Source organism: Ochotona princeps, chromosome 6, assembly GCF_030435755.1.
Source record: "Ochotona princeps isolate mOchPri1 chromosome 6, mOchPri1.hap1, whole genome shotgun sequence".
Taxonomy (NCBI): Eukaryota; Metazoa; Chordata; class Mammalia; order Lagomorpha; family Ochotonidae; genus Ochotona; species Ochotona princeps.
In genome coordinates, this window is record NC_080837.1 from 23,581,423 (window position 1) to 23,594,322 (window position 12,900).

Genomic DNA, 12,900 nt, shown 5'->3' on the forward strand with positions numbered 1-12,900 from the left:
ATGGGTTGGAAACTTCTGTGTATTTATAAGAGAACACCACAGCCAGCCAGCAAAGAACCCCAAGCTCCAATTGTCTGCAAGAGGGGTTCAATTTTGTGAGTGAACATGAATTGAATCTCAGCACTCCCTCCCCCAAAATACCCTAGAACCAAGGCTGGGAAGAGAGTAACCAGTGAACTTTACTCTATTTTTTTTTCTTTTTTCCCAAAATGAGATAAAAAGAAGGAGGGGCGTGGGGAATCTCAGTGCATAAAAAATGTATCACATAATGCAATGTAATTAATTAAAAAAAATGAAATGCAATAAAAATATGTTTAAAAAAAAAAAAGGCTTGTTTAGGTAATACCTCCTTTATGTGGTGTGATCTCCTTAATGCCTGCCCCAACCCTCACTATCCCCCCTAAGATCCTGGGAAGAGAGCGGCTCAGCTGGCACTGGTACAAGGGTGACTTTTGGCAGGTTCCACAGCCACCTTCTCCTTGGCTGGGATGGCTCGAAAGGCAACCTCTGGAGATAGCCTTGAGGCAGCAAGAGTGAACACACAACTAAATGCGTCACTCCTTCCTCAAACCTCTGGGGTTGCTGGCCCTCGGAGGCCACCCTCTGCCCACCTGAGGTCCTTCTTCATGGAGTTGAGTTGCCCCTGCAGCTGCTCGTTCACGTCCATCTGCTCCTCCAGCTCCCGCTGCAGCTTCTTCTTCGAACTTTCCAGTCTGTCAATTTCCTCTTCTGCCTCCTCTACCTGTCGCTTCATTGCTTTCAGGCGCAGGCTCAGCTGCAGCAGGAGACAGGACTGGTTAGGGCTGCTGCTGGCCTAAGATGAGGAACAGTCCCCCTGCCCCCCAGCATGGAGGTGCCAGGCAGCCAGCCACTGAGCTACGGAGGAGACAGGCCCACAGTTGGGAAAGCAGGGAGCAGTCTTTTATATAAGATCACTCCACACTTTTGAAAAGCCAAACTCGGAGCTCAAAGTTTGTTACAGCCCTCATTCGGTGATGGAGGTGTCAGCCTGCCTTAACCCCATGCCTACCTTCTCCTGTCTCGCCTCCCCTCCAGGAACCACAAAGCCACGGAGGCTCACCTGGTCCTTCTGGTCGGTCAAGGACAGGTGCTCATCGTCCACCTGCAGCACCAGCTCCTTCACTTTCCGCTCCAGCCGCCGGTTGCTGAGCTGGAGGTTGGCACGGTCTCTGGAAGGAGAGTGAGAGGACAGACACTGAGGGCCCTTCTCAATCCCAGCCATTCCCAGGGGGAAATGCCAGCCGGGGGTGGCCAGACACCACAAAAGCACACAACACTATGAGAGGAAATGGAGGCTCAGGGTCGTGGAGGCAACACAAAGTTCAGAGAAAACTAGATAACACTCCTGTAAGACAGACAATTGCAGCCTGTGGCTGTCTGGGTCTGCTCTGGGCTGTTCCATCTATTGGTACTACTGAAACAGCCCAGAGAACATACCCCTGCTATGAAGGCAGAGGGCCAAAAGGAAGAGCCTCCTGGGCCAAGTAAACCCTGGTGCTGACCTTAGAGCTACAAAAATTCACAGCAGAGCGTGGAGGTGTTGGGAAAGAGTGTGATCCTGGGACTTCATGTCCCCTCTGCTTGCACATCCCTCGCTCCCAGGGTAGAGGCAGCTCCCAGCCTCTACTGACAGGAGTGGAGGGGGCAGCATGTCGTCCTCAGGATGTGGGGAGAAGGACAACATAGTGGCAAAGCTATGGACTTGACATGTCTAACCCTGCTGTTCCCAGATTTAGCCCGGCTTCCTTCCTCAAACCATGAACTTGGATGGGGTTCAGCATTCCAATCTGGGAAACAGAAGCCGCAGGAGCCAGGGGTGCATTGTCGCTGCCTTATAGGTCGTCTTGGGGAGCCCCTGCTGCAGGGCTGGCTCACCTCTCCTCGCTCTGCAGTCGCTCCTCCAGCTCTGTGATCCGGGCTTCCAACTGCACCACCAGCCCCTCCTTGCTGGTCCGGTAGGAGCCTTCCAGGTGGACAACGCGGCTCTTTAAGTCCTTGTTCTGGAATCAGAAAGGGTAACTTTGTGAGGGGCTGTGTGGGCACCAGGTGCTGTGCAGAGTAGAACACAGGCAGAACTAAAGGGTGGGTCAGTGCCTGCGAAAAGGTGGTTTTGCACACCAGTACATGTGGCCCAGAGATGTCTCCAGGGCTAGCTGTTCAAGTCAAACCCTAACAAGTTGAAAGAAGATTCTAACCCAAGCCCCTTCAGGCCTGAATGAAATTTCCGGCCTGTCTCAAAGCTCCAGCATGTGAGAGGGGCCCAAGTTGCTTCCCCCTCCTGCGAAGCATGGTTTGACATGAACAGTGGGGTAAAGGCCGTGATGGGACAAGCAGGCTTTCTCAGCAACGGGGTGCTCCTGCGTACCCTCACCCTTGAGCTGTCACCATCTAGCGTTTGTGCACCCGCCATCCTGGAGGAGGGAGGTATTCACAGGGCAGTGGTGCTCACCTGTCTCTCCAGGGAAATCTTGTCACACTCCAGGTCTTGTCTCACAGCTCTCTCCTGAAGCAGCTCATTCCTCACCTGCTCCATCTGCAGCAAGCAGACCCAAAGGTGAAGGGGCTTGTTCCTCCGCTGTGGTCCCCAAGTCACCCGAAGTGCCCCTCCTGCCATCTACCCTTGGCTGCAGGGTGTTGCTTAATTAAGATACCGACACAAATGATGATAAATGGGAGCCAATGCTGAGGCACCGCAGCCTCTACCAGAGTGCCAGTCTGAGTCCAGGATTCAACTCCTTACCCATGCACCTGGGAAAGCAGCAGGTGGCGTAAGTGTTTGGGCCCCTGTCATTCACATGGGAGACCCAGATGGAATTCTCTGCTCTGGGCTTTGACCTGGCCTACCCCTATCCACTGGAGCCACTTGAGGAATGACCCAGTGGATGGAAGACCTCTCTCTCTCCCTCCCTGCTTTTCCACAAATATTTTAAATACTAACCACAGTTCACCCTGCTGTTGTAAGTTGGACCATCCTAAAGAGATGCTGACATCTTAGTCTGCAGAGCTTGAATGGAGCCTTGTTCAGAGATGAAGTTTACAGTGAAGTCATGTGGTGGACCCTCAGCCAGCAGACTTCACCAAAAGGGAATTTGAAAACACACAAGAGGGAAGACTGGCACATGGCAACACCTCCAAGGTGCATGTGAAGCCCTGCAAGCCAACGGACAGCAATGCATATCTATGGCTCATCACTGGAAGGTGGGAGAAGGCAAGAAAGGTTCCTCCCCCAGGTCTGCATGGCAAGATGGCCCTGCCGTCACCTTTGCTCCTGGTCACCCTCAGACCAGTTGAGTGATGTAACTTATTCTGGTTTGCTTGGGGTCCTCCCTAATTGAATGCAGCCAAGTCCAAGTCCCTGGGCCTGGGTCCCAGCTGACATGTTTCCATGGTGTTTCAGGGCTCTCGCAGACTAGGATGTACTGAGTCATTTCCTTGGGCTGTGGTCCAGTTCTCGAAGCCGGAAGTCTAAGGTGCATCCCTGACTGCTGCATTTCAAGTTCCAACTTAGGAAAGGGCTGCACGGCCATCACAGCCCAAACGCTGCTGCCAGAGTTCTCTGTTTTTTGGGATTCTTGGCAACAGCAGGCAGTGTGAATGCCGGGCAGCTCCAGGTGACCTGACAGGCTAAACCTGACCAAGGGTCTCTGACTAAGCTGCACAGCAATGCAGAAGAACTCTCTAGGGGTGTGTCATTCCGCTGTGCCAGGCCGGACTGGCCCAGCAGGAAATGACCAGAGTAGGGGAGTGGAGGCCAGTCCCTGTTCCCAAAGCTGGGCAGCAGAGGGCGCTCTGGAAAAGCCAGGAGCAGGCTACGCAGCAGTTAAGATTGTTACAGAAGAGAAATGAGTTCTGGGATCCAAGCAGTACTCAGGAAACTGCCTGGATGCATTTGACATGAAGGTGCCCGACCGCATTGCCACATGGTACAAGATAAGGATTCCCCTTCCCCACCCCATCCTACCCAGAGCGCAAGAACGGGGGGTGGGGGTGATAATAGAAAATGCTCACCTTTAAACTTCTGAAGGATGAATAGAAAGTCAAGAATTAGATAGCCCAAGGCAACGCAACATAACATAGCATCTTGTGTCAGAGCATGGGTTCCACGCTTGGCTGTTCTATCTACCTGCCTTTCAAATAAATCAATCTTTGGAAAACTTTTACTGCTTAATTTTTACTGGGGGCATTAGGCAAGACAGAGATGAGAACTACCTAAGCCGATTTGTTGCCCAGTCCCTGAAGCAATTAAGGGCACAGCATTCAAGGATACTTGCCACTGAAATACAGCATCCTTATAGAGAGGAAGTAGGAAGTGCTAGCAATGCAAAGGATCAGCAGGTAGAGTGCAGATCCCACCTCCCGTGGCCCTGGTCCAGGGCCCCCCAATCACAGGTCACAAAGAGGGCACCATGCCAAATCCTGGACTCTTCTAGGCACGCAAGGTCCAAGGGTAATGGATGCAGGCTCACAGTCAGGCTCTGACTGTGGTTTCACACCTGTACCAAGGGCATTAGAATGATTGGGCCACAGGACCACAGACCTACCTCCCAGGCACAGCTGGGTCATGCATACCCAGGGCGCTTCTCCGAGGACAAGGTTAAACTTTCACGGCCATGGAACAAATGACGCACGTGAGCAGCAGCCACCCCGCCTCTGTTCCTGGCTCTGCCATTCCCTGGTGTGTGACCTTGTTCATCTCTCCTGCAGGATGCAGCCTCCAAGGCACTCAGAAGGGACAGCCTGTAAGGGGTCTTTGCCATCTTCTCTTTTGGGGGTACTGTGCAATGTACCTGCCTCTGGCTTAAGCAGTCCACCCCTCCATCTTTCTAACCTTTAGAAAGTTACCCTAGGCTAAGACTGTCAAGGTGAGAGAGTGAACAGGTGCACCTGTGTGCTGGGAGGGGAGAAGGCCTCAGAAGGTAAACGAGGCTTTGCCTATTTGTCCAGGCTCTATTGATCACCCCCAAGTGAAACACTAACAAAAGACCCGATAGGGCCTACCCTGGGAAGAGCACCGCCTCCTGAAACATCAAACCCCGATTCCCCTGTCCCAGCTCCCCTCCAGCCAAGCCCAGGCAGCCACACTGAGCCCATTAATCCCCCCTGGAAACTCACTGAGGCAGAACTTCTCACCCTGGTTTTCCAGGGAGAAGCTTTCCGAGACTGCTGAGTCAGAGAGAGCTGGAAGCAGCTCTCTGGGATTCCAATTCCTGTACTCCCTGCCCTCTCCCCCCACTCCCCCTGCTCACCACCAGCAACACAGCAAAACTGCAGGGTTTGGAGGTCTCCCAGGGAAGAGAAAAGCCCTCAAGTAGGGCGAATCCTGGCTGAAACCCTGGAGCCTAAAAGAGAGAAGCGGCCATGGGAGATTGAGCAAAGCTCAGTAGCGCCCGGAGGAAGCAGGGCTTAGGACAAACCCTGCTACTCCCAGTGGCCCCGCACTGTCACCTGGGAAATGTGAATCCCAACAGGAAAGAAAAAACCACCTCCCTGGGCAAAGCAGCCTCAGCAGGGCAGCTTTGGTGGGGGTCTCTGCAGGTTCAAGACCTCCCTGGAGAGCCCTAGGCAAGCAGTGACCTCCACAAGAAGCAGCAAAACAGTCATTATTTATACCCCACCCCGGCCCCTCTAAAGATGGCTATTAAAATGGAAGTGCAAAATAAATCAGAGGAGAGCACAGGAAGAAATAAAAACAGAACTGTAAAACTTCAGCTCTGGGACCAGGCGGTCCAGCTCTCTTGGGCCTTTTGGAAAGCAAGGCCGTTGGCAAACATAATGGGCTTCCTTCAATTCTTCCAAAATGACAGCTGACATTAAAGTAAATCCACCAATGGAACCTTAAGGGAAAATTACACGGTGTCAGGCACAATGCCCCCGGAAGGGTGGGGGGATGGGGTGGGGGGGTCCCGGGTGGGTCCCGCCCTAAGTCAGAACTAGGCTATGGGTAGCCAATTTCAGTCATGCCTCTCAGGACACAGATCCTACAGTTGGGCCCAGTTACTTGTTGACATTTTAAGCCATTCTGGCTTTAAAAGGGGTAGAGTGTGAGTGCGTTGGGGAGAGGTAGCATGTTTTGCCCATTTCCTCCTCTGGTGCTGGGAAGTAAATTTCAAGCTGGGAAAACATGTCTTGGTGTAAGCGTGGGGCCTTTAGATGCTGTCTACCCTTCAACTACATCAAATGGGCCAAACACAAACTTTCCTATTGAATTAAAAGCAGAAACGAAAGGCAACAGTATCACAGCTGCATGGAAAGAAGGCCAAACCCTGCGACTTCTGACGGGAAAGAACTATCAGATTGCACTAGGCTTCATGGGGAAGGAGAGAGGATCCCATGGTTGGGACAGTGCTCAGGATTAGAAGCATCTGCCTTTTGTGTTCCAGAAAAGCCAGAGAAATGCCTGAGTTACCTACAGGTAACTTTCTCTAACCTCACCACCTCTGTTTCTCCTTGGGCAGCACAGATCTTGAGAAGCCACTGCTGTGAGCCGCTAGGAAGATGTGATCCCAAGAAAGGAAAGTGATTACACAGCAACTGGTCAACTGCCCACACTGGGTTTTCGATCAGCCAGTACTCTGGGATGCAGTTCAGAGGCTTGGCTCGGAATAAAGAAACCCCACTTTGATCATTTGCTCAATGATTCCAAAGGAGACTATTTCCAGATTCACTCACCGGTAGCTGCACTGCCTCCAATCCCCTGCTTACAAATTCAGTGGTGACTCAGCAGCAGGTGTGAGCTGGCCACGGAAAGGCAGTTCCTGAACGTGACTGCAGGAGCCTGCCACTTCATCCACTGGGGTTTATCCTGCAGTTGCCAAGGCAGCTGAGCTCCTGGAAAGACCAGGAAACTGCCTAAACCTTGAGTTGGTATTTTTCCTCCTGCCTGCCAGCTGCCTGGGCTGGCTCGTTTTGCCTCCATGCCTGGGCGCATCCCTGTTAACCATTCTCACTCAGCCACCAGCAGTGGTCTTCACAGAGCCATAGTTCCGGCCTGCAGTGCACATCCATATCGCAGCCTGGACCACCCTCTGGCTGCTGCCTCCTGTCCTCCATAAACACCAAGGCATCTTCCACTGCAGAGAAAGACCAAAGACACTGGGAGTGGGGTCTTAAGGACCCTTACAGAGTCTACCTGCGGGGTGAAAGCAAACTGTGACCCTGCTTCTTATATGATCTGTGGGAACCTGGCAGACACTTTACCCATGAGAAAGTGCATAAAACACAGAGCATAGGTCTAGTACTTAGATTCCATGGGTAGACTGTAAACCATCATAAATGGAGGAAGGAGAGGAAACAAGATTTCTCCGCACTTAAGCAGATCAGAAGCTATAAAACACCCACTATTCAACTGAGTTTTCCTGTAACTTGTTACAAAGCCCTTCTGTAATAGTAAAAGTAAAACTACATCCTCACCTCATTTTTAAGCAGAGACATGATTTTATCAAATCTAAATCCATCCTTCTCAGTCCGATTTGAAAGCGATTAGGGTTCATAAATATATCAGTCAGAAAAATATTGTTCGGCATACCAACGTTGGGGGGGAAGCCTTAGACTGGAAACCTGTCATTATGAGGTTCTGTTTTCATCGTTTAAAGAAAGTGTGACCCCAGTCAAGGAAGAAGTTAATCTCTCCATCACTTCTCTAGGGCCACAGCCATGAAGCATGTGGCCAAGTGGGTACTGGGAGCACAGGTATCAATAGGTTTCCTTGTGCATCTAGTATCAAAACGAAGGGCTGAGGCTTATGAGGGCAGGCTAATCCTCTACTGAACAAATCCTGTCTCCAAGCGTCCCATTCTGTAACCTGTCAAGTAGCCAGGGCATGCACTGGGCACACAAACATGGCACTAACTGCTTCAAAAGAACATGATCACTCCTCTACCGAATCCGTTACATGGCAACCTGAGCTGTCACTTCATCCAAAAAAATGGAAACAAGTTTTGGATTATAGCAGTTTTGCGTGCCATTGAGCATAGCTTGGGAAATTCTGTCATCTACGGAATAGAATAGGAATGGCCCTGATTGCTTCTCACAGATGAAATGCACAAGAAATTCTTTTCAAATTCATCAAAAGCATTCACTCAGAAGTACTGTTACTGGATTGTAAACACTTTATGGGTGTACACAGCGCTAATCAATCTAAAGTTCCTTGAGGAAAAAGCTTTCACCAGGGAACTTGCTTTTGCCACCTAGTCTGGTGCTTGGATTAATGAGTCTTACAGTCTAAGCTCCAAAAGCACTTTACCCATTACCCATCTAGAAACTCCTTATTCCCTACTTCTTAGTGACTTCTGATGGGAAGACTACTCCATCAGCCATCACATTCCACACGACATGGTTTTCCCTTCTCATACTCCTTGAATGCCCAGGCTTAACCTCGCACATCTTTCCCACAAGGGTCCATCGATCCATCACTCAATGACAACAGTACCTGTTCCCTGCTCCGAGTGATCCTTTCAGACAGCAAATCTGAGTTGTTCCTCTCCTCTTCCAGTTCTAGCTCCAGTTGGGACACCTTGTCCTAAGGCAGAAACCACACAGAGAACCCACCTTACTTGCATTGATCCGGATTAGGAGAAAGGGCTGCCCCACATGCAAGTGAGAGCTGAGGGTGATTGCAATTCAGAATTGTGAGTTGTTGCTTCTCACACTGCCCACAACAGATACTCAGAACCATGTGCTTCCTGGCTTTCAGAACACAAAATAGAATTGTGCGTGTAGAAAACACAGAAAAAAACCACCTCTAATCTAAACACTAATGTTATTTCAGCCTGTTCCCTTTGTCCTACCCATAAATCAGTAACTTTAAACAGATCTATCTACCAAGCCCAGTTCCTTTTAAAGATATCTTCCCATACATTTGTCATGCCCAGGGTAATGCTTTGTCTCTCCCTTACTCAGTTACCAGAAACCCTGCATCTGCCTGTCTTTTCTAGAAAACTCCATCCACTTTGCATTGTGCATTGAAATAACATAGACAATGCTGGCCAATCCTGTGAAATCCATCATTATCCAAGAATAACAAATCATGTCTTCCTCACTGTCTTCCAGTTTAATCTCCTTGGGTATTAAGGCAAATTTAGCTGTGTGTTTGGGGGAGAAAAAAAGGTTTCTGACAAAAACCATCCACCTGGAACTGAGGGGACACAGGCTTTGTGCATGCACCACCAGCCAATTAGTCAAACATCTGGGTAAGCTCAGAACCACAAAGACACAACTGACACGCACGAGCCTGCAGTATTCATATACAGACATTGTTTCTGTAGTTGCCAGAGTTGGTTGGCAAATAATGGATGCCTCTGGTCAGCATCAAAAATAAATGTACATAACTCCCACGAGTGACTCGGTGGCTGCAAATTGCCTTCCCTGGCAGTGATCAGCATCTGTAGGACTGCTAGGGAGCTTGCAGGACAGAACAGGGTCCTGGACCAGCGGCTCTTAGCTGTAGCAGGTCCACTGCTGTGAGCTGCTCTTCGTTTCAGCAGCCACCTGGAGGGTTGAGTTTTCTGTAACGCCCATCCCTGAGACAGCTAAGTCCTGGGAACATATTTGGGAAGTGCTAATGAGGGAACAGGGGAAGCATCAGTCACAGCCAGGTAGTCCTTCCAGCCACCTCTGAGGGAATGAACCGCCCCTCAAACGTATTTTATGGTGGCAGGCTCAGGAAAGAAATTCATCTTCTAATTCATGGAGAAATGGTCTAAAATACTGCACAGGGGTGAAGGAAGCTTGGCAATTGCATTGCTCCTAGACTGTAGAGACAGCCAGAAGAAATGCTGTTCTCAGAATATTCTACAAGAAGGTGATCTGGCACCCTGACTGGCAGCTGAAAGGGCTGCTTCAGACCCAGCAGGTGTACGTGGGGTGCCCGGCCCAGAGCCACTTCACACACAAGGCATGAGCTTCCTTTTAGGCCAAGTTGCTTGAGCAACTAAAGTTAACGAAAATGATAGTTAACTTTCTAGTTAATTTTCACTTGCTTTAAACTGGCTTCTACTTGCTTCAAACTCCTCTCCTTTCCAAAAATCAAAGGATGTTAGCAAAATGTACAGTCAGACTGCACTAGAGCAGTAAAACTACATATAATCAGGTGATTCTGCATTCTGAAGGAAGCTCCTTATAATAAAATCTTCAATGCTGAAACATCAGACTCCAGATATAAACAGTCACTAAGTCCCCTGAAGGCTGTAAAATGTTATTTCTGTTTATTTGCAAAGCTGAATCAGGAATCCCAGTGATTCTGAATTCAAGCCTTCTCCCCCTGGCCTTGAGGACAGTCTGCCTTTTATCAAAACCTTGACAATTTTATCTTTTCCCCAAAGTCTGAGGCTTACAGCTTAGTCTCTCTTTCACTCTCCTTAAATTCCTCTGTGTGTGTATACGTGTGTTCTGGTTTGAGGACCACTGTGTTCTTGGGAATTAAATTTTAACGTCCTTCCCGTCATTCTCATAGACTTCTTGTACTAAGAGTCTATCCTTTGTCTAGGTTTTTCTAATGTGTTGTGTCTTCGTCTGTGACCAGATCACTCCTACTTGATGACTATCGTGTCTTGGACTCCATTGCTGGCTCTGGCAAGCTAGACAATCTGGAAGAAATAGGCCAGAAATAGGAAACAAGAACCAGTATGCTGAATGGGTTGCTGATGGTCCCCAGGAGGTGGGTGGATTGGGTAAAGGGCCCACCTCCACCCCTCTCCTGATATACAGCAGTTTTCACCTTTGCAGTTGGAATCTTAATCCCAAAATAAATGGCAATCAGCTACCTGTGTCCTTGTGCCAAATCCCATGGTCTCTTTTCCTTTATAAGCCTTTAAATTATGTCCATTATTCCTTCCAGCATTCACAGCCCAACACTACGATCTATCAGTTTCTCCCCCAGATCAAGAAGTGACCTTTCACAGGCCTGGAAGATGAAAGGAATAGAAACCCAGCACTTCCCAAGGGCTGAGGGATGGGCAGAGAGGCGGCACTCCCTGGGCCGGCCCACAGACCTCCATCTGCTTCATCAGTCGGCTGCGGTCATCTTTGAGGTGACTTTTGGCCTCCAGCTCATACTCCAGGTCTTTCAGCGTCTGCTCCAGAAGTTTCCTCTTTGTGAGTGCTTCCTCCTGAGCTCTCTGGTAATCCTGTAACTCCTCCTCCATCAGGCGCATCTAGGGGGACAGGAGCCAGGGCTGAGCTGAGCCCAGAGGCAAGCACATGGGAGACCAGGAGACCTTCAGCCAGTCCCACCCCCTTGCAGGCCTTGTGTCCTCTTGTGTTAAAAACAAAGAAAAAAAAAAACCACACCAAAACAGACCTTTCTGCTATAGGAAGCAACTTATTGTTGAGAGGACAAAGCAAGATGCAGCTCTTACTATGGGGTCGTGGTCAAAGCCATTTGCAAGCCACTCAACTAGGCAAGTGCTTCCCAGAGAGTAAAGTGTCGTTCACATTTGCCAGATCACCTCCAAGGTTAACAATTTAGAGAAAATAAAAACCAAGTGAATGACCTCAAAGCAATCTGCAGACACAAAATCCAGCAATATCAACATACACATTTAGTGAAAACCACTGCTTTAAAACATAACAAAACAAAACAAAAAACAGAAAAGCTTTATTTATCTGAAAGGCAGAGAGATCTTCATCTGCTAGTTCACTTCCCAAATTGTTGCAGTGCCCAGGCCGAAGCCAGGAGGCAGCAGCTTCTTCAAGGTGTCCCACATAGTACAGCCTGGGCACTTAGGCCATCCTCTGCTGTTTTCCCTAGTACATGAGCAGGAAGCTGAACCAAAAGTGGAGCAGCTGGAGCTCAAACTGGCTCCTATATGGGATGCCAATATCACAGGCCGCAGCTTTACCAGCTGGGCCACAACACCTGCCTGAAAACCACTGTTTTGCAGAAGAAAACAATCCATCAGTGAAAATAATTTACAGAGTTTTTTCCATCCACAAGGTGGCACTGAGCTAACACTTTTGGAGGAAAAGTTGATCTGTTTTCATCTTCAGTATCTCCCAGAAGAAAATTTGCTAGCTGTCTATAAGGTGGGCTGTCCTTAAACATCTGTAGGAACTCACACGGTGATGCTTCAAGCTGGCTGTTTGGTTCCCCAGGTCCTACCTTCCTGGACAAAGCACAAGTCAGCATAGGGAGGCAGGGCTTAGGAACACAACACAAAGAGCCGTGTTTCTGCAGGAAAACTATCAAAATGAATGGCAAACTCCATTGTTCAGTGTAACTTTGGGGGTGGGGGGCATTTGTCACAGCCAAGTTAGGGAGAACTCAACAGGTTAGGCTGGTGCAGGAAGACTAATGGGAAAACCTTAGAAAATTTGTTCTTCCATGGGAAACCAGAACACCTGACATTTCTATGACAACAGCCGAGATTTGAAAATGACATTTCCAAGAGATTCTAGTTAGGCTCTAACAGTCACTGTCATAAAAACAGAATGAAAGCATGCAATGAAAAGCATCTCACAGGCCAATGTTAACAGACATTCTCTGGGTTCAGAAGTTGTACTATAAGAGCAGAGCAGAGATGAAATCTCTTCATGACTCAATGTCCTTTGTATGCAACACTGTAATCATAAAACCTACTTACAGAAATAAGATAATAAGGACAGACATGAACAGGAGTCAGACTATCAGGTAAATTCACAGCCGCTATGCTTCCTTCTTGGCACCCTTCCCAATACCAACATGTTCCTCCAATATCCAATGTGGCTAAGTAACTCTTTACCCAGTATGGTCCCACAGGCCAGTACCCAGTGGTCCCTCCTAACACTGGAGCAAGGGCTCCAGCAAAGTAAGGGCACTCGAGAAGTGTGTGCAACGGGTGGTGCTGTGGTGTAGTAAGTGGGGCTGCCACCTGCAAGGCCACGCATCCCATATGACTGCCATTT

General features: G+C 49.1%; 1 protein-coding gene across 1 annotated transcript in view; it reads right to left on the bottom strand.

Annotated features, from left to right (window-relative positions):
• The window catches only part of CGNL1 (cingulin like 1), a 155,764-nt gene that overhangs the window by 740 nt on the left and 142,124 nt on the right, over window positions 1-12,900 (bottom strand). Inside the window, exons 13-18 of the mRNA XM_058665791.1 lie at window positions 11,010-11,171; window positions 8,450-8,539; window positions 2,471-2,554; window positions 1,897-2,021; window positions 1,082-1,190; window positions 612-775 (exon numbers count right to left, since the gene is read on the bottom strand). Of these exons, the coding sequence (XP_058521774.1) occupies window positions 612-775; window positions 1,082-1,190; window positions 1,897-2,021; window positions 2,471-2,554; window positions 8,450-8,539; window positions 11,010-11,171 (734 nt within the window). The remainder of the gene's footprint in view (window positions 1-611; window positions 776-1,081; window positions 1,191-1,896; window positions 2,022-2,470; window positions 2,555-8,449; window positions 8,540-11,009; window positions 11,172-12,900) is intronic.